The 26,780-nt window shown below is 40.8% G+C and overlaps 1 protein-coding gene across 1 annotated transcript in view; it reads right to left on the bottom strand.

The window, feature by feature from the left end:
* PIP4K2A (phosphatidylinositol-5-phosphate 4-kinase type 2 alpha) overlaps positions 1-26,780 on the bottom strand; it is a 123,451-nt gene that overhangs the window by 22,518 nt on the left and 74,153 nt on the right. Inside the window, exon 5 of the mRNA XM_060248383.1 lies at positions 3,579-3,725. Within this exon, the coding sequence (XP_060104366.1) occupies positions 3,579-3,725 (147 nt within the window). The remainder of the gene's footprint in view (positions 1-3,578; positions 3,726-26,780) is intronic.

Below are 26,780 nucleotides of genomic sequence, written 5' to 3'. Positions count from 1 at the left end.
TGCTACAAGACAGCCCCCCAAAAGACAACAACTGAACACTACTAGTGGTCACACACAACTCTCAACTGAAAACAGTTCAACATATCATCAGTGACTCACAACCTCTATTGGACAGTGACAGCTCTCTTTCAAAAGTACGGGGGGGGGAAACCTTTTCTTGCACACAGATAGCCCCCCAATCTCAAACAACTCCTCACGTACAACATCTCACATGAGCATGGACACCAGTACCAGAGCTTGCAATAAACCGAAGTGCCAAGTTTGCTGCCATACACACTGAGACAACAAAATCACAAGACCTAACAGCATTAACTACACCATCTCAGGCTCATTCACTTCTTCATATTCCAGCATTATATATGCCATTAAATGCCAACAATGCCCTTCAGTTCTCTACATAGGGCAAACAGGACAAACACAATGACAAAGTATAAATGGACACAAATCTGACATCAGGAATCACAAAACTGAGAAACCCATAGGAGAACATTTTAACCTTCCAGAACATTCAATGGGTGACCTCAAAGTTGCTGTTTTGCTGCAAAGGAACTGCAAGGACAGAATGGAGAGGGAAACTTCTGAATTACAAATTATTATGAAACTTGGAACAAACACCTCCCCAGAACTGAACAGGAATATTGGGTTTTTTAAATCTCTTTACATATACTAAATCCACTTTCACCAAGTATAGCTATATATCCAAAGTATTCCAATGTATTTTTCTTTTAGAATAGTATATCAGAATAATGTTTTTTGTATTGACATATTCAAATAAGGGATATTGGCTGTTTATCTCATTACATATACTAACCCATCCTCCACTATATTTTAATGTATTCTTTCTTCCAATAGCGAACTAGAATTATGGTTATATGTGCGTTACATGAACATATGAAGCTGCCTTATACTGAATCAGACCCTGGGTCCATCAAAGTCAGTATTGTCTACTCAAGACTGGCAGCAGCTCTCCAGGGTCTCAAGCTGAGGTTTTCATGCCTATTTGCCTTGACCCTTTTTAGTTGGAGATGCTGGGGATTGAACCTGGGACCTTCCGCTTACCAAGCAGACGCTTTACCACTGAGCCACCATCCCTCCCCTACATGTTTAAATTAAACCTATAAGAAATCTATGCTCTCTTTTAAACCCAGAGCTAACATTACAACAGACTCTCATTTATTGCACTTCACACCCAGAATATTTAATGACAAAGACATCAATCTGCTAATCCAATTTATATTACCCTTCATTGTTGTTTCAGCCCAGTCAGCACAAACTAACACCAGACCGCAACTTGTGATTCTTTTAATCTGCTAAAAAACATTTCCATGACTTTGCATACTAACTCACTGCCCACTTTCTCTAATGCGCCCCGCTCTGAGCCCCCATGGGGGAATGGGCAGAATATAAATAAACTAATAATAATAAATTTAGGACTGCTTGCCATTCCATACTATTGTCTGATGAAGTGTGCTTCTAGCACATGAAAGCTTACATTCTGAATAAAACTTAGTTGGTCTTAAAGGTATAACTTGACTCCTTCTTTGTTCTACTGCTTCAGACCAACACAGCTGCCCACCTGGATTTATCTACATATGTGAATGTGTACAATATATTTTCTTCTGCTAACTGTGTCAGCTGGTTAAAATAAGGTACATTGAAAATCAATCTGTCTTTGAGAACTGTCTGTTTGAAAGAGAGGCTGGCCAAGTCTCCAATTGAGATGCCTTTTACTTCATCACATTCCTTCTTGTAAGGGACGGCCATGGATAGACTGTCAGTTATGAGAAACTAAATTTATCTCGCTCAGGTTAACATTTAACAGATATTTGCACAGTGTGGCTTTTCAATCCCATCCATCCCCCAACTGTAACTGAGCTTATTTTAATAAAAGAATAGTCATTAAAGCACTGGAGAGCCACAGAGCAGACTTAACACTGTTCTGTTGGTTTCCAAAAAGAAATCCGCAAGCAGAGTAAGTCGTAGTAGCCATCAGAATGCATTAAGGATGCAATAGAATCTCTCAATTTCCCCCTCAAATGGCTTCTACTGCAACCCTTAATTAACACTTATCTACTTTTAGCTAGCATAATTCTGCTAAGCCACTTCCTTTACAACACATGATGCACTCAAATGATCTTATTTCCATAAAAGGCATTTTGGGGGTAAATACGCCACAAGTTCTATTTTAGTAATCACAGGTTAACAGAACAGTTTGCTTGATTTTAAAATACTTCAATAGTTGGAACTTAAATATGAAATACCCAATAGATTCTGGTGGTTTCCGCACAGGAACAAGTTTGGGTGGTTTCCCTGTTGCTGGTATAGTTTTCCTGCCTAGTCCCCCAGAAAAGCCACCACTCCTTGGGCCATCAGGGCGCTTGCAATTTAAAAAAAGGCCTAGAATAATGTTATATCAACAGAACATATGTGTACCAGGTTCTCTAATTTTCAAGCTTTCGTTGCAGAGGAAGTCTCTAGCTCAGGGGTAGCCAAACTGCAGCTCCGGAGCCACATGTGGCTCTCTAAGCCCCCACCGCCCCACTGGCTGGCTTGGAGAATGCATTTAAAGTTGAAGTTGCTTTCTTTCCACCTCTCCCTCACCCCATCTATTTGCTTTCTGTCCTTCCTTGCAGCTCTCAAACATCTGACATTCATGTCTTGCGGCTCTCAAACATCTATCTGCTTTCTGTCCTTCCTTGCAGCTCTCAAACAACTGACATTCATGTCTTGCGGCTCTCAAACATCTGATGTTTATTCAATGTGGCTCTTGAAGTTGAAGTTGCTTTCTTTTCCACCCCCTCCCTCACCCCATTCATGTCTTGCAGCTCTCAAACATCTGATGTTTATTCAATGTGGCTCTTGAGGTTGAAGTTGCTTTCTTTCCACCTCTCCCTCACCCCATCTATTTGCTTTCTGTCCTTCCTTGCAGCTCTCAAACATCTGACATTCATGTCTTGCGGCTCTCAAACATCTATTTGCTTTCTGTCCTTCCTTGCAGCTCTCAAACATCTGACATTCATGTCTTGCGGCTCTCAAACATCTGATGTTTATTCAATGTGGCTCTTACGTTAAGCAAGTTTGGCCACCCCTGCTCTAGCTTCTTCCATTGTACAGATATAAAAGGAAAGGCAATATCTCTTCAACAGAAGGGCCTGGAGACTTTCCTAAATGAAAGCCATGCATTTAGACAACCTGTATGCATATTAGTATAATGTTATCAATATAATGATATTCTGGAGCCTTTTTAAAAAAAAGCCCCTGGAGGCAGAGGAGAAATGGGTGCTGCCAGTGGGAAAATCTGAATTTTCCCAGTCATACAGCAAGTATCTAGGCTTAACTAGGACCTTCCCCAAAACTTCAGAGCAAACAAAGTTTGATAAAGACTAGAAAAAATCTGAGGAAACCCCAGGAGATGCACAAATGCACTACAATGCTGGGGGAAAGCAAAAAAATAAATCCACTTCCTAGCAGCATTGAGCTCAGGGCATATAACTTGTACAGAAACTGCCTCTGCATCACTTTTCCCCACAAAACTATTCTAACCACTATATTATTAATATTTAAAAGGTGCTGCTTACCTTTAAATCATATTTTCTATAAACAGATAAGCGATGGCTGAATACATTTCTTGTGACAATCATATATACTTCAACTCCATCAACAGTAAGCCGGTACATGCCCAAAAACTGGGGAAGCAGTGTGTTTCCATGACACTCCACTATATACTAGAAAGAAAGAGACAGAGGATATATTAGACATTTAATACCTACCTGACACATAGTGTAGGACGTAGTGTAGATGCACAAAAGTACCGTAACCAAAAAAAGAATACAAGATTCAAACAAAGCAAATCACAAGGAGAAGATATATACTGTGAGCAAACACTCAAAGCAGCTTCCATAGCCCTCTCATTCTTTCACTATTATGAGCCATTCTGCATTAAAATGAGAAGGCTCTTCAATACAGAAATGAAATGCAAAAACAGCTTGCAATTTAATTTGGATCTCTTCAGGTTGGCTTGCCAATGCTTGTTTTTCTCAAGAACATTTTAGATTCCATATAACCTACCAAATTCCCTTCTCTGCTAGTTCTCACCTCAAATCTGCAGCTCATGATTACACAGTTCACTTCCAGCAGGCAGAAACTATGTACTTTCACTTCTAAGATCTCAGCATTGCCTCACAAAAAAGGATGTCCACCTTGAAGCCTGCCACCTGCAGATATATGGGAGCTATCAAAATAGGTATCATGCCCCGGTCAGCTAGCAGATTAAACACAGTGCATAGAATGCAAGATTTTGGCTGGTTTTCACTCAACAAAGATGTATTCTGAACATATTAATCCAACCATTCTTAATATTTCTTTTATTTAAGATAATGCAAAGACTAATTATATCAGGACTTTTATGGGGCCCCAGAAGAGTACACGCAGAAAGCAGACATTTGACTCCCCCTTTCAGCAACATCATCCTGGAAATTCCTCTCTCAAAAGTCAGGGGCCTTCCACAATGAGCTGTGCACCCTCTCACCAGCCGATGCCATCTCTCTGAATCTCTGGCCACAGCAATGGCACAGGAGTTATTTCCATATACACTTCAGACCAAGTGGAGCTTATCAATTATATAGCTTCACAAACAATCACCGCAAATACTCCACTTGCCTTCAGTAAGTCTTAAGCAGAATTACTATGGATTCTACTACTGATGAAGATGCAAGAACAGAAACACAAACAAGATTGATTGAATGATGAAGGCTAATGTTCTCCTTGCTGGTGCAGTAGCCACAGCTATAAAATACAACCTTTCGAATCTGATGTATTAGGACAGCTACTTTAGCTACAGCAGAACAAGTTCATCAAGTTGACGCATTCCTATACAGATAAACGCTATACTGAAAGTCAGTGTGGTGTGCCATGGAAGCTCGCGGGGTGACCCTGGGCTGGTTGCACTTTCTCAGCCTAACCTACCTTATAAGATTGATGCGAGAATAAAATGGAGAAGAAGAAAATTATGTCAGCTGCTTTGGGTCCCCACTGGGGAGAAAGGTGGGGCATAATTGAATAAATAAATGCACAGCACTATAAATCTGGTTACACTGGGCATCATAATAGTATATCATGTGTAGAAGGAGCACCAATAAAGAACAAGAATGCAGCAATATTTCCTGTTCAGGAATCATAAAAAATCCTAAAACCAACAGCTAAATAGATATAGAAGGGAGAAAGCATGGAACCAGACTGGAGGAGGATTTAATCTCCTGGGCATGTAATACATCTAGTTGAATATTTGAATATCATTTGATTTAATATCTCTGACCCATCTGCTACACTTGATATAGAACTCTGTATTTTATCTGCTAATAGGTCAAGGTTAGATCAAAGTAATTGTTGCTCACAAAAAGGGGGCTCCAATTAATCCCGTAAGTATGCTTATAGTACTCAATAGCCCGCTTTGCTGATTCTCTTTATTGTACAAAGAGCTGTATTAAAGAGCACTTTAGTTTGATCTAAGCATCTATCCTAAACCACAACTGACACAGTAACTAGGTTTTCAAGGTTTTATTGAGAATTCAGTAGGTTAATCACCTCAGGCTCTGTGGCAAATGAATCTCCTCCCTTTACAGCCCTGTGCATCAGACTGCCATAGGGTGAGGAGACTGCCTTAACTCACTAAACACAGGAAGGCATGCAAGGCAGTTTTATTCCAGAGAGGATTTTTGGAAGGTGATTTCCCCCCAGCAGACTGGGCTCTGAGTTTGCTGATTTAATTATTGTGTGTTAAAAGCCTGAATGCTTTTAAATTAGTAACTTGTGATGGTTTCATTGGACTGTTATGTATGTCCTTGCAACTCATTTGCTGCATTGTTCACTGCCTTGGGGAGAAAGTCCAGAGATTGAACAGCATGTTGCTACAGCAGCCATACAGAATATTCAGCATACTCCTTATGTCAAATTCAATAAAGGTTGGGGCAGAGGGAAAGAGACCCTTCAAAACAGAAGAAAAAACTTATTTGTATCTAGCAGCTATTTTGCATTTCAACCACTATTCTCTTTCTTTCAGCAGTAAGAACAAAGGCAACAAAATCTATCAGTTCATAGTTAAAAGCTATACACAGCTGAAAGCAACATCATTTTTGAAGCTATTTTTGTTCTAGTATGCTACTTCATAAAAGCTACTACATATTTTAAATTCCAAAACTGGCCTGGTTTTCTATCCCAAGACATTACAGAGCCTGACTTAGAACGGACATCCTCTGAGTCACCCAGACCATTGCACCCCAAGGATAAACCCCCAGAATCTTAGCAGCAGAAAAAAGACAGGTTGATTACCTGTAACTGTAGATCTTCGAGTGGTCATCTGTGCATTCACACTCATGGGATAGAGCGCTCACACTGATCCCCGAATCGGTACCTAAAAAGCCCGGGTCCCAGTATGCATGCTCACCGGAGCCAGCGCAAGGATCCCACCAGTTCCTTCCTGACCGCTGGAAGCCCCTACCATAGGGAGACTGTCAGCAGTGGGGAAGGAGGGCGGGTAGTGTGAATGCACAGATGACCACTCAAAGATCTACAGATACAGGTAAGCAACCTGTCTATCTTCTTCGTGGTCTCTGTGCTTCACACTCATGGGAGATTAGCAAGCAAGACATACCTGGAGGTGGGAAGACGGTCAACCAGAAGAGACAGCTTGCAGCACCACAGCTCCCAGACGAGTCCTCTGCTGAGCATGCACATCCAGAGCGTAATGCTTCATGAAAGCATGAGAAGATGACCAAGTGGCGGCTTGCACACATCCGTCAAGGAAATACCCTTCAGGAATGCCACTGATGTCGCCATCGCTCTAGTAGAGTATCCACGAATGGGTCCAGGCAACGGCTTCTTCGCCAGCAAGTAGCACAGTTTAATAGTAATCCACTTCGAAAGCTGCTGAGATGAAATTTTTGAACCCAATCTAGGAGCAGCATAGGAAACAAAAAGATGCTGGTCCTGACGAAAACTCTTAGAAAGACTCAAGTAAAAAAGTAACGCATGCTTAACATCCAAAGTGTGCCACCAACGTTCCTCGTCCGAGGAAGGCATGGGATAAAACGTAGGTAACCAAACGTCCAACTTAAGGTGAAACTTGGAAACCACCTTAGGGAGAAACGAAACATCAGGAGCCAACGACACTCCGGACTCATGAAAAACTAAGTATGGGTGGTCACAACGCATAGCCATGAGCTTCCCTACATGGTGTGCTGACGTAATTGCCACCAAAAATGCAGTCTTCCAGGATAGAAGCTGTAGGGAACAGGTTGCCATTGGTTCAAAGGGCTGCCAAGTCAACCTGTCCAATACTAACGACAAATCCCACAACTGTGGAGGTGATCTAGACGGAGGATGCAATCTGACCAGTCCTTTCAGAAACTGCTTCGAATTAGGATAAGCAAAGAATGAATGCCCCTCAACAGATTCATGGTACGATGATATTGCTGATAAATAAACTTTAACAGAAAAAAAGGAAAGTCCAGCATCCACCAAGGACAACAGAAAATCAAAAATCACCGGTAGGCGCACCCGATGGGGTGAGACTGTAGGGTCAGTCAAAAACCGAAGGAACTTCCCCCACTTCCTGTCATAGGAAGCATGGGTAGACAACTTTCTACTGTTCAGAAAGACGTGCTGGACTCTGCTCGAAAATTTGCAGGATCGATGAACTACACTGTCAGCTTCAGGTGAGGTACGTTGTGATGAAACACATGTCCTTCCTGGGCCGAAAGAAGGACACGTGATAAAATATCCCCCTCGCTAAATGAAGCAAAACCGGGAACCAGTTCTGCCGAGGCCACCACGGTGTGACTAGAATGCACCTCGGTTTGGGGGACTTCCGGGGTTGGAAAATGCCGAGCTGAATTGCTTCTTAGAAGGGGAGCAAGCTGGGGCTTCTGTTCGGGGTAGTAGATGGCAATTTAATGCCTACTGCCTACTTTTCTCAGTCAGAGATCAGTCCAAGATATGCACAGGAAACTCTGAGATTTACCTTGGCTAAAAGGGAGTCCCGGGGGGGGGGGCTCCTTTGAGGCTTTGAGGGGTCTCCAGAGACGAGTTGCATATTCATCATCTGCAGAAGTTTCCAGAGTCATTTATTTGACATATGCTCGACCGCATCCTAACCTTCTTTGAAACTGCTACACATCTAAACCTATACAAGACCGATGTTGGATCTGGATAACTGCAGAAAAAGGTACTGATGACTATCTTTATTCCGGGACTATTTAAAGTTAAACAAAATAAAATCAGAAGTTGGGAAATAGAGATTCAGAAAGCTTGGAAGAAGGGGAGAAGGGGCGAAATTTGAATTTTGTAAATTTAAAGGACAGTGCTAAAAAAGTGGAAAGGAATGTATTGTTTTGTCTGCTTGCGGTTTTGGTGAAAAAGCTCCATCGTCACAGATTTGCAGCTCTCATAGTCAACACAGGAAATACATCAAACAGTGAAAACGGAATTTGGTGGCAAGAAAAGCAGGAAGTGTCAGATGGAAACGGGAAATCGAAGCAGCTAGCCTACTCTAGGACTATAATATCATAGAAAAACATTGGCAGCCTTTGCTAGGAGGTCAAAATTTAAACAAAGTTTTTAAAGTGTTCGGGACATTAAAAATTGGTGAAGCTGATGGAGGTGACAATTATAAGGTAAATACTATTGGACATTATCACTGATAATTATTTTAGAAGCCTTTTGAAGGAAATTTTTTTAAAGGGAAGCAGAAAGTCACGACTGCCATTTTGGAAGAAATAAAAACTTTAAAAATTAATATCTGAGCCCAGGAGGCTCTGAGGACGGCGAAATTAGGCTTATTGAAAAGGGCAAGCCTTACTCTATCAAACCTGATAAGTTTAAATTTAATTTGGAGAGGTCAAAATTTTTGGTGTTTTTTAAAATGTCAGAGCATAAGTTAACCCGTGCAAGGCCTGCCTCAATGGAGAAAATGCAAGAGCAATTAGAAGCAATGGAAGCCAGGATGATGAAAGGGGTGAGAGACATGATAACTGCTTCTAAAAAAGAAAAGGGGAGTGATTTTCTATATTAAACAAGAATTGGAGCCGAAATTAGTGTTTAAAGATAAAGATGGAAGATTTGTAGCGGTAGAAATAATATTAAATGCAAAAAAACGTTGTTATGGGGACTGTGTGCACCAAATGGTGCAAAGGATGCTTTTTAAAAAGACATTATACAACAATTTGATGAACTGACTTATGACCAAGTTTTGATAATGGGGGACTTTAATGGAACAATTAAGAACACACTGGATAGGTCTGGGGGGGAAAAAAAATAAGGAAGGAAAATTGCCAAAGTCTTTTTTTGAATTGGTCAAACAAGAAAACTTGGAGGATATATGGAGGAAATTTAATCCTGAAGTGCGGGACTATACCTTTTTTTCAGCAAAACATAAAACTTTTTCCAGAATTGACATGTTGTGGGGCACTAAAGACTTGGGCCTTATAACAAAGAAAATAGATATTTTACCTAAAATTGGGGCTGACCATAACCCAATAATATGGATTACAAAATTGTCTAAGTTGAGAAGATGGAGATTGAATGAAGATTTACTACAGAATAAAGAAATAGTGACATCTCTAGAAAATGACACTAAAGCTTTCTTCCAAATAAACGATAAAAAGGATACAGAATTTCAGACGGTCTGGGATGCTTATAAAGCAGTAATGAGAGGAATATTGATTACATTGAATAACAAAGATAAGACGGCAAAAGAAAAACAGATGTTGGACATTCAAAATGAAATAAAGAAAAAAGGAGAACTGAGAAAAAGGCCAGGGAAAAAGAAAATTATAAGGGAGATTACAATATTACAAACACAAATGAGACATTTGTTAAATAAAGAACTGGAATGGAATCTGAATCTTTCGAGGGAGCAAACAAACCTGGAAAATATTTGGCCTGGCAACTGAAGAAAAAGAGAAATTAAAATTATTAATAAAATTGTGGTGGATGGAAGAGAGGTGGTAGATCAAGAAGGAATAAAAAGATAATTCTTTAAGTATTATGCCAAGTTATTTAAAGGTGTTTAAATAAGGAAAGGAAAGATGAATGAGTACTTACAAAAGTTAAAAATAGCACCCTTAGCAGAAAATATGCAAAAAGTTTTGAACGATCCAATTGAAAAAATAGAAATTGAAGCCACAATTAATGCAATGGAAAATGGAAAAGCACCTGGGCCAGATGGATATACAGCTAAATTTTTTAAAACCCTAAAAGAGGAGTTAATCCTGAAACGTCAGAAATTGATGAATATGATAAGAACAAAAGGGAAAATACCAAATATGTGGAAGGAAGCTGTTATTTCGTTGATTCCAAAGGAAGATAGAGATGTTACGAACGTAAAAAATTATAGATCAATTTCATTATTAAATAATGACTATAAAATATATACAAGAATCTTGGCAGAATGGTTTAAACAATATTTGATAAATTTTATAAAGGAAGATCAAGCGGGGTTTCTTCCCAAAAGGCAAATAAGAGACAATATCAGAACTGTTGTAAATATTGTAGAATATTATGAAAGACATCCAGAAAAGGAAGTAGCATTATTCTTTGCGGACGCAGAGAAAGCATTTGACAATTTAAATTGGGATTTTATGTTTGCAGTAATGGAGAAAATGGAGTTGGGAGAAAGCTTTATAAGAATGATAAAAGCAATATATACTGAACAACGTGCAAGGCTATGTATAAATGCTGATCTTACAGAAGACATGATCATTAGTAAACGTACAAGACAAGGTTGTCCACTTTCCCCACTGTTGTTTATAATGACTCTTGAAATATTACTGATGCAAATTCAAGAAGATAAAGAAATAGAAGGATTAAAAGTAAAAGGATTTACTTACAAATACAGAGCATTTGCAGATGATATAATGTTTATAAATGAAAACCCCATACAAGTCACACCTTTGTTGTTAGCCAAAATACAAGAATATGGGGAGTTGGCGGGACTTTGTATTAATAAAGAAAAATCAAAACTTCTATGTAAAAATATGCAAATAAGCAACAAGAATTGCAGAGACTAACGGGCTGTGAAGTTACCTCCAAGGTAAAATATTTGGGTGTGGAGATAACAATGAAGAATATTGATTTGTTCAAAAATAATTATGAGAAGCTATGGCGTAAAATGGATGAAGATATGTTAAAGTGGAATAAACTTAATTTGTCACTGTTGGGTAGAATAGCCGCAATCAAAATGAATATTCTGTTGGAAATCAGTCCTAAAATGGCTGACTGACTCCATCTTAGTAATAGTGATGTTTCTGCAAATGTCATGCTGAGTCATGCTGAATCATAGCCCAGCTGTTTCTTGTTACTGAGGTAAGGTGGAATGATCTCACCTGTAATTAGGCTTTGTGCTAACTCACAGAGCTGATGCAACCTCTGGTGAGATTGCATGATTGGTGTGTGTATTAAGGGAAGCTCAGTGAGCTTGCTCTTCATGCCTGTAAGGATTGTGTGTACCGTGTTACATACCGTCCGGGTGGCAGCAAACACTGCTGGTGTTGATCCTGTGCTACTGTGCTTGGATCGTTCTGTGTATACTTACTGGTTTATACTGTTATCTACTGTAGTGTAAATTGATTACTGTGTATGACCTTGGCCTGGCAACGACTTTGAATATTGGATACTGTTCTGGTAAATATATTTCACAGTTGCATACAGTTGTCTCTCTTGTCTATTAATTCCTGTGTTCCCTGTCCCTCTTCTTCAGTGTCTTCTGCTGCGTATAAATTCTCTAACATATTCTACCAAGAATAATGTATTTGTTTCAAACTATTCCGATTGTGAAAGACAGTAAACAATTTAATAGATGGCAAAGAAAAATTTCAGAGTTTGTATGGGCGGGGAAAAAACCAAGAATTAAAATGAAAATTTTAACAGATGCAAAAGAGAGAGGCGGATTTCAATTACCAGACTTAAAATTACATCATGAAACAGTTTGCTTAGTATGGATAAAAGAATGGATAATGTTGTTAAACAAAAAATCTTAGCGTTGGAAGGTCATGGAAATAAATTTGGCTGGCACGCTTATATGTATTATAGGGAAAAAAAGATAAGACGGCTTTTTCTCTCACCATTATATAAGAAACAGCTTGCTAGATACGTGGATGAAATATAAGAAATATGGAGATGAGAGAAAACTGTTATGGATAGTGTCAGCCGAAGTGATAAAAATAACAGCTGAGACGGGTGAAGAAAAGTGGTTGTCATATAATCAACTATTAAAAATACAAAGTGGCAAAACAGAATTGAAAACTGCTGAAGAGCTGAATAATAAATATGATTGGTTTCAAATGCAACAAATAAAGAGCTTGGTGGAGAATGACATTAAAACTTAAGGAATAATGAAAGAGCAAACAGAAATGGAAAAAGTTCTGCTTGGAGACAACAAAAAATTAATTTCAAAATTATATAAATTACTTTTAAAACGGTCTACGGAAGATGAAGTAGTGAAATCTCAAATGATTAAGTGGGGAATTAATGTAAGTAAAGAAATACAGATGGAAACTTGGGAATATTTGTGGAAGAACTCTATAAAGCTTTCGACGTGTCATAGTATTAAAGAGAATTGTTTTAAAATGATGTGTAGATGGTATATGACTCCTAAGAAATTGGCAAAGATGAATAATAAGATGCCAGATAGATGTTGGAAATGTAAAAAGCATGAAGGTTCTTTCTACCATATGTGGTGGACTTGTGAAAGAGCAAAAAAAGTATTGGCAGATGATTCAACAAGAAATTTCTAGGATCTTGGGATATGAATTTCAGAAAGTTGCAGAGACTTTTCTGTTGGGATTACAAATAGATAAAATTCCAAAGGAAGATAGAACTATAATTTGGTAGTTGCTTTCAGCTGCTAGGACATTATATGCGCAGTTGTGGAAGCAAGAAAAAATATCAGAGAAATTGGATTGGATTGTAAAAGTTATGACATGGAGTGAAATGGACAAATTAACAAGAATTTTAAGAGACTATGATTTAGAAGTTTTTAAGATGGAGTGGAAAAAGTTCAGAAGATATGTAGAAAAAGAGTGGAAAATAAAAGGACATTGGACAATTTTTGATAATGATTAAGTCTTAGAAAAAAGAAAAATATTAATTTTTGTTTTTATTAGTTAAGGGTACCTTTAAACATTAGTACTTTAAGTAAATAACACAGGCGGAGGTCAAGTAATGGGGGGAGGGGTGGGTAGAAAGTAATATATGGGATAGATGAAAGAAGTTATTAATGATGCAAGAAATATAATTTGTTACCATATGTTACCAAATAAAATTGTTTTAACCAATAGAATGCACCTCAGTTTCTCTCTCACTATTTTGTTGACAACTTTTGTCAGCAGTGGAAGAGGCGGAAATAGATACAGGAACCAACCGTTCTACGGGAACATTAGGCCGTCTCCCAAGGACGCTGGATCCATTCCTCCCCTGGTGCAGAACAGGGGACACTTCTGATTCCGGGCTGTGGTGAAAACATCCACCTGAGGATACCCCTAGAGCTGGAACACAGGTTGAAGGAAGCGCCACTGTATCTTCCATTCGTGTGGAGATGCTGCTCCTCTGTTCAACAAATCCGCCTGCAGATTGAGTACTCCTGGAAGGTGTGCAGCCTACACATAGATGCCCTGCTCCAGGAACTCCATCCACAGTTCTATTGCTAGTGCACAGAGCCATCGGGAGACTGTCTTGCCCTGCCTGTTGACATAACAAAAGGCTGTAGTATTGTCCGTCAACAAGGCCACAGCCTTCCCCGCCACCAAAGGATGGAAGGACCGAAGGGCGAAATGAATTGCCAACAGTTCAAGATAGTTTATATGGCAACTAGTCAGCTGGGAGGCCAAGGACCCTCCAAACACAGAGAATCCATGTGAGCACCCCAGCCCCATAAGGATGCATCTGTGGTGATCGCAACTGTTGTTACAGGCAAATGGAAAGGAGCTCCCTGACAGATGTTGTCTCTGCATGTCCACCATTCCAGGGCCCGAAGAATCGAGGGTGGAATCGTGAACCTCATTTGAGGTGAGTCCTGTAAAGGCCGAAACTTTCTGAGGAACCAAAGTTGAAGCCCTCTCATATGCAGTTTCGTGGACAGAACACGTTGCCATCAGCCCCAGCATCCGTTGCAGCTGTTGTACTGTGCCCCATTTCCGGCTTTGAAAAAGATGGATGAGATTGATAATGTCCATTGCTCTTGCTGAGGCAGAAAAGCACGATGAAGCCCCGATAAACTGAACTGTCCCCGATAAACTGAACAGAGCCCTGATAAACTGAACTGTCCTTGATGGTATGAGATGAGACTTTTTCATGTTGACCTGCAGACCTAAGGTGTGAAGAAGACGAAGAGAGGTTGCAATATGGCCGGATAGACATTCTTCCGAATCCGCCACAAGGAGCCAGTCGTCAATATACGAAAAAACGACTATGCCTTGAAGCCAAAGTTATGCGGCTACAACACTCATCATCTTGGTAAACACCCGTGGTGCAGTACACAGGCTGAATGGAAGGGCTTTGAACTGAAAATGACTGGAGCCTATCGCAAACTGGAGGAAATGCCTGTAAGCTGGATGGATGCTGACATGGAAGTAGGCACCCTTGAGATCCAATGTTGCCATCCAATCCCCTTGGTTGATGAGGGGAAGGATTGTTTGCAGAGTAGACATCCTGAATTTCTGATACACGATAAACTTGTTCAAATTTCAAAGGTCCATAATTGGTCTCAATCCCCCATCCTGTTTGGGGGCCAGGAAATAACGAGAATAGAACTCCTCCATTCTGGCCGCTATCGGGATCGGTTCTATGGCTTGTTTTTGCAAGAGGTTGCTCACTTCCTCTAACAGAGGGGGGGAAGGAGGTGTGGTAACAATCATTGACTGAGTCGGAACCTGAACAAAGTCTATCTTGTAACCTTCTGCTATGATGGAGAGAACCCATCTGTCTGTGGCGATGGACTCCCAAGCTGGTAGATGGTGATGGAGGTGGATGTGATAAGAAAGAGGGGTGGTGGTGTGTGTGGCAGAAAAGTCAAAGGCCCTGCTTTTGAGGGCGGGAGCCCTTAGATTTGTTGGTGGTTGCAGAAGGCGAGGCAAACCTGGACTTGTTGTTTCCCCGATAAAGAGATTTACTCTCTGTCTGTGAAGAGTGAGGTCTCCAAGATTGGTCAGGGGAAAATTTCTGATAAGGCCTCTTGGGCCAAAATTTGTGCCACTGCTTAGGCTTGCCAGCCCTAGTAGATGAGGGACGCCAAGGTTCCTTGTGGTCTTGATACTTTTGTCCATTTCTTGAGGGACACTATCAGTGGTGGAACTGAAAAGACCTTCACCCTTAAAAGGAAGGTCTTCGACATAAGCTCTGGTGTCAGGCTGAAAAGCTGTAGACCGTAGCCAAGAGTGACGGCGCTGGGAGATGGCAGAAGTGAGGGTCTTGGCAAAGACATCCACCATGTGTTTTGACGCAGCCAGCTGTTTGGCCACGGCAAATCCCTCTCTTTGTAGCTTCTTAAACGAAACCCGCTTCTCCTCACTCAGGGATGACATCAATGGTGTGAGCTGTCCCCAAATCGAATACTGGTAGCGAGCCATACATGCAGCGTAGTTTGAGATTTTTACTCCCAGAGCTCCCGCTGAGTAGAATCGTCTGCCAGCATTGTCGATTTTCTTGCCCTCTTTATCAGGTGGGGAAGACTGGGTCTTACGCACCTTTGAAGATGAAGAAACCACCACCGAATTAGGCTTGGGGTGAGAGAACAGGAACTCAGCACCCGCCTCCTGAACACGGTACATGTGGTCCAGGTGATGTGTAGAGATTGGTGTGGATGCCGGGTTTGCCCAAGGCTCCTTTACTGCCTGTAGAATAACCTTAGCCACTGGAAGGGCCACAGCTGTCAATGTATCCCTCTGCATTATGTCAAATACAGTGTCATCGACGACTGGCTGTGGTTGGACTACTGGAAGGGAGAGAGATTGCACCATCTGCTTCACCAGGTCCCCATAAGACTTGAGATCTTTCGAGGGAGATATGGGAAGGTCCTCAGCAATATGTGAATCTGGAGAAGGTTCTGCTGCTCTGTCTGGATCATCGGTACCGACCTTGGAGTCCGATGTCAAAGACTCTCTTCTCGCAGAGTGTTTGGATAACATCGGGGTCGAAGCATGTTCGGGTGAACTGAGCGATACCGACGGATGAGCTTGCCGGTCCCCAGACCGCTCTCTGCATCTCTCAGGAGGAATTGACACCAATGCCAAAGGTGCACGACGAGTGGCAGAGTGATGCGAAAACCTCGAGAAAGAGGCTTCTGACCACTGATCCCATTCTGGCAACTCACAGGGAGGATACCATGGGTATGGCGATGGAAACGAGTAAGGTCCATATGAGCAAGGCCACTGACGTTGGTTCCACAATGGAGGTGGCGGGAAACGTTGCATCACAGAACTCGACTCGATCTCTCTCCATCCTGTAATAGGAGGCAGTGGTGCTAGAGGTTTGTTCGGTGTAGAGGCCTCGACTTCCAATACCGAACCACTGTCGCTCCGATGACGCGACGCAGACCTGGACGAATGAATCCATTGCCTTAGGTCTATTTCCTGCTCCGATCCCGAAAGATGGAGCGGCTGCAAGCCGTGGCTTCTTGGTACCAATGGACTTCGGGGACTCTGAGGCACCAGAATCCTCCGAGGTGGAGCGACTTGCACCGACATCATCGAGGCATCCCGAGAAGGAGGAGTGTGGGAAAGTCTGTCCTCCTTCTGCTTCTCCTTCAATTTAAGCTTCTTCGGGAGGGACGATCGGGTCCCCGAATCGTCCCGATGTTTCTTAGTTGGCGTGGGCGTCACCCTTCAGAAGGTCGTTTTGTGGGTCGACCCTGCTCTGGTGACGATGGAAAGACCGATGTCAAAGCCAGAGCCTGGGTAGCATCCCCCATCGATACCGATGGATCCACTGCCATTTTCAGCGGACGAAGAGTCAACTCGACTAACGCCGCCGATAGCCTTGCCACCCGATTTTTTCGGGTTTGCTTCGAAAACCTTGAACAATGCGGGCACGAGTCTACACGGTGTCCCTCGCCCAGGCACAACAAGCAGAGGGAGTGACCGTCAGGGGGTGCAATCTTGCTACCATACTTCAAACAATGTTTGAAGAAGCCCCAACGCCTTTCCATACGACCAGAACCCACGAGGAAAGGGGGAAATAAAACCCCGAGGGGCAAAGTCCAACACAAAGTTCTTCTTCTTCTTTTTTTTAAACAACAAGTATCTAACAAGGGGAAAAAACAAGAAATGGGAAAGAAGAGAAAAATCCAAAGGATTACCAGGCACCGACCAGAGCAGTCAAAAGCAGATCCTTTCAATGCGGTGGTCAAGAAGGAACTGGCGGGATCCTCGCGCTGGCTCCAGTGAGCATGCGTACTGGGATGCCTGCGCATGCCCACTAGTGCTGAGCGTGAAAAAATCCTGGGCTTTTTAGGTACCAATTCGGGGATTGGCGCAAGCGAGTGTGAAGCACAGGGACCACGAAGAAGATCAACACAGTAGGCTCCTTTATCTGCTGGAGCCATGACCAGTCATTGCATAGTCATAGGGACTACAGAATGCCAACCAGAAAAGATGACCCAATTAACCCTATGGGATCTCAAGAGTAAAAAAAAAAACATCCACTGCTTCATATTTCAGACAGAATACCAGCCCCATACAATACCCTCTCCCCAGGTACAAAAAGAAAAGACCTTGTATATGGAAATAATAACAAGACAATATATAAATAATAATAAAATGTTAAATATATGTGTCCCCCTCATATATGTGTCCCCCCAAGAAAAGACCTTGTATATGGAAATAATAACAAGACAATGTATAAATAATAATAAAATGTTAAATATATGTGTCATAAGAACATAAGAACATAAGAGAAGCCATGTTGGATCAGGCCAACGGCTCATCAAGTCCAACACTCTGTGTCACACAGTGGCACAGGGTGATTAACATGTGGAATTCACTGCCACAGGAGGTGGTGGCGGCCACAAGTATAGCCACCTTCAAGAAGGGTTTAGATAAAAATATGGAGCACAGGTCCATCAGTGGCTATTAGCCACAGTGTATGTGTGTATATAAAATTTTTTGCCACTGTGTGACACAGAGTGTTGGACTTGATGGGCCGTTGGCCTGATCCAACATGGCTTCTCTTATGTTCTTATGTTCTTATGACACATATATTTAACATTTTATTATTATTTATATATTGTCTTATTATTTCCATATACAAGGTCTTTTCTTGGGGGGACACATATATGACAGGGACACATATATTTAACATTTTATTATTATTTATATATTGTCTTGTTATTATTTCCATATACAAGGTCTTTTCTTTTTGTGCCTGGGGAGAGGGTATTGTATGGGGCTGGTATTCTGTCTGAAATATCATATATGTCCCCCTCATATAGAAAGATCTCTTTAGTAAAATTGTCCTTAGACACATGTGTGACATCCCTGTGTTGTCTAAGTGAAATTTTTGATGGGATTTGGTGCAGTTTTTAATATTTACAACTTGATTAAAGTTGTTGCAACTTAATATAATGTTAGCTTTTTTGTAATATATATATTAAATAAATGTTTTACACACACAGTCCCTCCCCCAGCCTTTTTAGTTATCTGGCTTGTCCTGGGATGAAATATCCCCTTTTTTGCTTGTTTTTGCCCCAGGTGAAAAAACACCTACAAGTCCAAGAGGAGACATAAGCATGACGAGTTCTGCCACCTATAAAACTCTCCAGTCAGCACAGATCTCAAATTTAGTGCAAGGGCCTTGCCTTTGAGTTCTCCATGGCTTCTCCTTTCACCTCCCATCTCTCTCATCCTACTACATCCCTACCTGAGACTTTCCTTCCTCTCACTGCACCACCACTATCCATCCCAAGGTCTCCTGCCCCTTCAAATGACCACAATTTCTGCACAGGCAAAATAATCCCCCCCAATAATTTTTGCACAGGCAAAATAATCCCCCCAAAGGCATTCTGAGGGGAAATTGAAATATATGCAACACTTATTTCCCCATTAATTGTGCAGATGTACTGCAATATGTAGCATATTTAACTTGGTAAACATTTAAAAGTGTACATACGGAATGCAAAAGTAGGCATTTCTTAGTCTTAACATATGAAAAATAACATTCACAATACTTAAGAAATAGGATTTGCAACTCTGCTATATTGCATCTTAACTTTTACCATCCCAGAGGCTGGGAGAAAAATAAAAGTTGATGGTAGAAAAAATTATTTTAAAGGAGGAAAGTATATTATTTAGAAAGAAACACCCTCATACATTCACAATAGGACTACCACAATATTTAGATATCAAGCTAATTTTTAAAATTGAAAACACTAAACTCTTTAATAACTATGCAACCTTAGCTTAAAGGCATGTACTTGATATCAATGCACAGCCTCCTGATTTCACTCTACCTCGATTTCCTTTTCTTCCCTTTGTGGTCTCCTCTTCATCTCAAATTTTAGATCAACTTCTCAGCATAAGAAACTGTCTTGATAGCACCACACAGATAAAAACAGCTGACAGAAAATAAATGTAATCAACCGCAATCCAAATTAAATCAACCCAAATCTTTAATGGTATGACTGCTGAAAAAGAAATTGGTCACCATTTGCTTAGAATTAGAATTATACTTGTACTTCAATTAGCAGTTTTTCTTTGTCATAATGAGTTTTACTTGTGCACTCATGCAAAATCCTCACTTGGAGGGAAATCCAGTAGGTTTAATTTGGACATAAGCCAAATAATTTGTTTCAAATTGGGAATGGCTCAGAGACAGAAAAAGAATGATGATTTAGACAGTCATTATTGTCTGTCTCTGTTTAGCATTGTTTCAGACATTACATTCATTTCCAAGGATAGCTGGCAACAAAACACACATGTGCTGTCTCCATTGTGAATGCATGCAAGAAATAGTGACTTCTCTGAAAAATTCAGGGAAGTGGTGCCAAGGAAATGCTTAGATACATCCCAAAGGGGGGAAAGTGATAAACAGAACACGAGCATGGCCTTTTCAGCAGATGCTGAGAGCTCTTTTGTATAAGAATAGATGATTCTTCCCTAAAGCTTTCCTTTCTGATCCTTTATGGACCAAACTTTGAAACATTCCAGACTATGTAATAAATCTGGATTATCTCAAAACGTATTGTTAACAAAAGAGTATGGGAGGGAGAAGATGATTTTTAACAGTTGAAGTCTATTGGTGGTGGAAAGTGCCGTCAAATGGCAGCCAACTTGTGACTCCAGAGGATTTTCAAAACAAGAGATGAAGAGAGACCATTTGCCATTGCCTCACTCTTTAGCTACCCTGGAGGTCCTTGGTGGTCTCCCATCCAAGAACTAACCAGGACTGACCCTGCTTAGCCCCCCTCGCCCTCGACTGAGGGTTTTTATTGAATATTAAAATAAAGTACAACACATTACATTACAAATACAAGATACTCAATATAGTTATATAATAAAAAAAAGGATTGTCATTACTAGCTTTAACATTTCTTACGAGCTTGCTTGACTACTACAAAGTCATGGAGTTCGAGTCATATCTAAACCTTACAACTACTTAGTGATAAAGATATATGGATTGAGATCTAATTAAATTTTCTACTTGCAAGTTGTCTGTTGATACATCAAAAGCATCGAGCCAAGGTGACTCCGCATAGCATCTGAGATCTGACTGGATCAGGCTAGTGTGGGGTCTCCAAGTCAGGGCAGTCTTTTTTGCTGTCAAGTCACAGCTAACTTATGGTGATCTGGTGGGGTTTTCAAGGCAAGAGACATTCCAGAGGTGGTTTGCCATTACCTGCCTCTGCCTCATGACCCTGATATTCCTAGGTGGTCTCCCATCGTAATACTAGCCAGGGTCAACTATGTTCAACTTCCAAAATCTGATGAGATCAGGTTAGCCTGGGCTATCCAGGTCGGGCAGCAGTTGTGTGTGTGTGTGAGGTGCCGTGAAGTCGCAGCCAACTTATTGTGACTCCAGCAAGGGGCTTTCAAGACAGGTGAGAAACAGAGGATTTGCCATTGCCTCCCTCTACACTCTTCCTTGGAGGTCACTCATCCAAGTTCAAACCAGGGCTGACCCAGCTTAGCTATCTGACAAGATTGGGCTGTACCATGCACAACTCCCAGCAGACTATCAGAGTGATCTAAAATTTCCTGCTTCCAGAACTGCTTTGATCTATATCATTCAGGCAATAAAACCAAGTCATCAGTTTCAAAAGAAGCCCTGCATGCCTTGCTTTGGTGCCAACAACCAGCAGATTTTTAAAAATCCCTCTTCATGTAAAATGCAGCAGTGACTGCCTCATCCGCAGCTTGATTTTGTTTTTTAAGAAATATTTTCTGCAGCTTTCCAGCCACAGCAGGAATGAAAGTATGCCTTAAAAATGTCACTAGAAACTTGACATCCTTTTTTTTTCAAAGATCCTTGATAGCTTGCTTTTAATGTCAATAATTTATGCTGCTATTTTTGGTTTTTCTCCTTGTATATCACTTCAAGCAGGTCACTGGAACAGTAGCATATAAATTCCCTAAATAAACAAAACTAAATTCCTCCTTTGCATTAATGAATGCCAAAATGCCCCCCCCCCCCCGCCAAAAAAAGAAACCCCACTGAAATATTAAACAAACTTCAACAAGTCCTTTGAGGCATATTTTGTTACAGGCATGTAAGACAAAGTTATCAAACCACATTATGAAGAGGACGATAAAGACACTGACACGCTCTGAATGTTAGCATCCATTTTTTTCATCAAGCGTGCCACATGTCAAATCCGGACTAAGACACCAAACAGCTAACAAAATTAGAAACCTATGTCCCAGCTGTCTCTACAGACATCTTGAACCTGATCACCACAAGCTCACACTGCACACAATACTTCTAAAACAAGGCATCATGCCCTTTGCTTATTTCCCATGCAGACATTGTGTCACATAGGAACTGTCCCAATCAGTATGCACCCCTCTTTTTAAAAGACAAAATGATGGTGCCTCTGCATGCTCTGTACTGGATTTTTTCAGATGGATGTAAGAAGCATGTACACAGAATATGCTCAACACAGAGTCTGTGCCAGTGACAAACTAGAGACTTCGTGTGGCAACACAGGTGGCACAGTCAACACACAGTACTGAGGGGGCTTGCACACTGTATCTTTTTAAATCTGGTACTTTCAACTAGCTTGGCAACAAAATCATCAACCGCCAATGCTGAAGATGTTGTTTGCCAAGTCTTTCAACTAAAACATGCATTACAACACTAAACGTGGGTCTTCCAAACTTTTTTTTTTTTTTTTTTTCCCCAAAAACTTTTTTATTGAATTTAATAAACATACAAATAAAGCAATCAATGACTGTATCTGCAATCATTCTTTGTGTATAAGCATAGCATACCAGCAGAACACAAAATATATATATATATACAAAATACAAACAAAACAACACATACATACATTCACACACACATACAAAATTGGCAGCTGAATTAAAAAATAAATACTCTGTCCATATATTAATTACATCAAATTAATAATGTCATAATATCTACCAGGTATACATGTACGCATCTGATCTACAGGACCAAAAGAAAATTTAAGAAATGGAAGCCACTTGTACATCAGAGATTCGTTACTTTCTGAATTGTTTATATTGCATAAACTATCTGCTATCTTGTCCATCGCATGGTCTTCCAAACTTGTACACTGATGGGAGAGGGTGCATTTGCAGGGAAGGAGTAGGGGCAGGGAAAATATCAAGACAGTGTGCTATTGCAATAAAAAAAGGCCAACGCCATGCTGGGAATTATTAGGAAGGGAATTGAAAACAAATCAGCCAGTATCATAATGCCCCTGTATAAATCGATGGTGCGGTCTCAGCTGGAGTACTGTGTACGATTCTGGTCACCGCACCTCAAAAAGGATATTATAGCATTGGAAAAAGTCCAGAAAAGGGCAACTAGAATGATTAAAGGGTTGGAACACTTTCCCTATGAAGAAAGGTTAAAACACTTGGGGCTTTTTAGCTTGGAGAAACATCAACTGCAGGGTGACATGACAGAAGTTTACAAGATTATGCATGGGATGGAGAAAGCAGAGAAAGAAGTACTACTTTTCTCCCTTTCTCACAATACAAGAAGTCGTGGGCATTCAATGAAATTGCTGAGCAGTCTGGTTAAAACAAATAAAAGGAAGTACTTCTTCACCCAAAGGGTGATTAACATGTGGAATTCACTGCCACAGGAGGTGGCGGCGGCTACAAGCACAGACAGCTTCAAGAGGGGGTTAGATAAAAATATGGAGCAGATGAATAGCTATAAATGGGCTTAAGGAGGCCTTAAAACTATACAGGACTGTGAAATGTGTGGACAACCAGGGAAATTCCTTAAGAACAAATTACACATAGCCTGAAATGGGTGTGTTCGTGTATGCGTGAGGACTGGCAACTGCTCCCTGTCCTGCCTTACTGAAGCTTCTTTGTAATTTAATTCTATATACTCAGTATAATAAATTCAGCCTGCTCCAGGATGCCTCACGGAACAACAACAAAAAAGCATCACAGCCTCCACTGAACACCAGGCTACTTTCTCTGAAAATCCACCCCCCCCCCACCGAAAAAAGTGCTCCTCATCATATCAACCCCTTAAATCAGGAATCACTTAATCAGAGCATTTTTGTAGTTCTTAGATTGCAGCCCCTATGGAAAGGCAAAATAAAATCAGGAAAATGAACTGTCAGACTGCAAAGCTCTTTGGGTACCATAGAGGAGCAAACCATTTACAAAGATCTTGTATGATGTTCATTTTTTTCTTTTTATGTCAACACATTAAAGCTGCAGCTTTAGCCCATTGACAATACAGAAATCTACATCCCCTCCTCTATTTGACATACAGTACATTACGGAACCTCTATTTATTAAAAGGAAGCAGTAAGTCTTACTGCTCATTATTATTACTCTTTTATGCTTGTTTTAAAGGATCCATTTGTCCCTGGACAATTAATATTACAATTCTGACCCATTTGGTCCACTTTTGCTAAATTAATTCTATTGTGTGCTGCTCATGTTCAATGGTTTTAGTGCTACTGTTTTATCAAGCCACGCAGCACAGCGGGATTTTATTTCACAGACTGACTGCTTAACAAGAAAAGTATTTAACCAGTCATGTCATTCAACTGATGAAAAGATTAAACTTGCTGTGTTACAAGACAGACACAAAGAACAATGAATTATCAAGGCAATAATTATCTGCACTCTTGTGGCATTTATAATAGTCTGGAAAGAAGATCTCCACAGTAACCAAAAGAGGATGAAATGCACTTCTGCTCTTTTCCACTTTTTTTTTTTTAATAAACACAACATGGTTAGGAGAAATTGGTTTCAAATCAACACCTACCCCCAAGTGGAAGAGGTTGCGTTAATTGCTAGTTGCCCCAGTTGTGACGGATACCTAGTTCCATGTTAGTGTGTCATGAAATAGACAACTTATACAAAAATGCAACACATACAAGGTGTTCATTTAGAAATACTGTGCATTTAGAAACACTTACAAACAGAAACAATTAAAGATGGAGTCATGCAGAATTGAAGCTGTATGCAAAAGAACCCCAATTCAAACCAAAATAACCACCCATCAGCACAAACATATTTATTTTGGGTTGGGGGTGAGGAGCACACCAATAAAAGAGGATAATTCTCTATCTCACACACAGAACTCAGGCTTGGCACTAGAAGAGTTTCTGTTCATAATAAGATCAAGTCCTTGCTCAACTATGTACCTGACCGTGACAAGGCAGAGGTCATATTTTCACACTCTCTAGCACCTCATACAAATGTTGCTAAGATATATCATGCCATTCATAAAGGGATGTGCCACTGCATGCCTTTTGAAAGCTCAGGTTTTGTGGCTAGCTAGTTGCTGCTGCCAAGCCTGGAAATGTTTAACCCAGGTTCCAAGAATGCAGCAGCTGTACACTGGAGTAGCCCCTGTCAGGTTCAGTCATGATGCATGCATTGTGGGAAAGTGAGCACCGGAGGCATTACATGCTACTTGCAGGAACAGGTAAAATACACGCTCTGAAGGATCTGTACAATGCTATATCTAATTGGCAAGGCTGTGTTAAGCATAAATTGGCAAAACCTGTTAATGCAAAACTTTGAAATTTTTTAATGTCCCGAACAATTGAGATAGCAGAAGCAGTACAGTTTACTAGCAAGCTGGGTACTCATTTTACTGACCCCAAAAGGATGGAAGGCTAAGTCAATTATGAGCTGGCTACCTGAAACCAGCTTCCACCAGGATCGAACTCAGGTCGTGAGCAGAGCTTGGACTGCAGTACTGCAGCTTACCACTCTGCACCATGGGGTCCTGCAATTAACTTAAGCATAAAACATTGATCTAAAAATTACAAGTAGCATTTTAAGAACGAAAATATCAATATTCCTTATGGTGTCTTCTAACTAGCTTTCCCACGGTTTGTTGTTCAGAAAAGGAGCCTTGGAAACTTTCCTGTTTGTCCTCTCCCAGTGGGCTTGGAAACAGCATCTCTTAAGCATACTTGTGTGTTTCCTTCAAACTGCCTCCAAGCTAGGAACCCTTTAAGTTGGAGAGCCAGAGAAGCTTCTGTAGTCTGCAATTCAGTCAGCACAAGCTTATAGAATACATAAAGCTGCCTTACACTCAATCAAACCATCATTCCATTACTCAGACTGGCAGTGGCTCTCCAGGGTCTCAGTAGAGGACTTTCACATCACCTTCTTTTTGGACCTCTTCACAGGAGATGCTGCAGATTGAACATGGAGCCTTCTGCATACCAAGCAGATGCTCTACCACTGAACCACAGCACCCTCCCAAAGCTCTCTCTTTAAAAATTAGTAACAGGATTGAAAACAAATCAGGCAGTATCATAATGCCTCTATACAAATCTATGGTGTGGCCTCATTTGGAATATTGTGTATAGTGCCTCAAAAAAGATACAGCATTGGAAAAAGTACAGAAAAGGGCAACTAAAATGATTAAGAGGTGGAATCCTATGAAGAAAGGTTGAAGAGGTTAGGTCTCTTTAGAATGGAGAAACGACAGTTGAGGGGTGACATGACAGAGGTATACAAAATTATGCATGGGGTAGAGAAAGCAGAGAAAAAAGTACTTTTCTTCCTTTCTCACAAGAACTTGTGGGCACTCAATGAAATTAATGAGCAAAAGGTTTAGAACAGACAAAAAAGGAAGTGCTTCTTCATCCAAAGATTAACTCTCTGCCAAATAACATCTGGGCCCTGCAGGATGTGAAGCAGGCCCACAGGGTCTGTAAGGCAGAGATGTTCCACCAGGCCTTTGGTTGAGGGCAGCAACAGTTGTATCCTCTGGCACTGCCAGTTTCTACCCCCTCTGCCCCCGTTAGCAACTGGCTCTTTTTGGATTTCTTACTGCCATCTTTTAGTAGCACTGGCTTTAATTTAATTAAATTTATATTGTATTAAACCCGCTTGGTGGGAGAGGGTGGTCTAAAATCGAATACATAAGTAAATAACTTGTGGATTTCATTGCCACAGGAAGTGGTGGTGGCTGCAAACACAGAGCATCAAGAAGGGATTAGGTAAACATATGGAGCAGAGGTCCATCAATGGCCACTAATCACAAATTATAGAAAGAACACCATGTCTGAGGCTGTGATGCTGTTTTCTTGGTGCTTGGAGGGCAATAGTGGTTGG

Source organism: Heteronotia binoei, chromosome 10 (assembly GCF_032191835.1).
Source record: "Heteronotia binoei isolate CCM8104 ecotype False Entrance Well chromosome 10, APGP_CSIRO_Hbin_v1, whole genome shotgun sequence".
Classification (NCBI taxonomy): Eukaryota; Metazoa; Chordata; class Lepidosauria; order Squamata; family Gekkonidae; genus Heteronotia; species Heteronotia binoei.
This window is presented reverse-complemented; position numbering and strand designations above follow the sequence as displayed.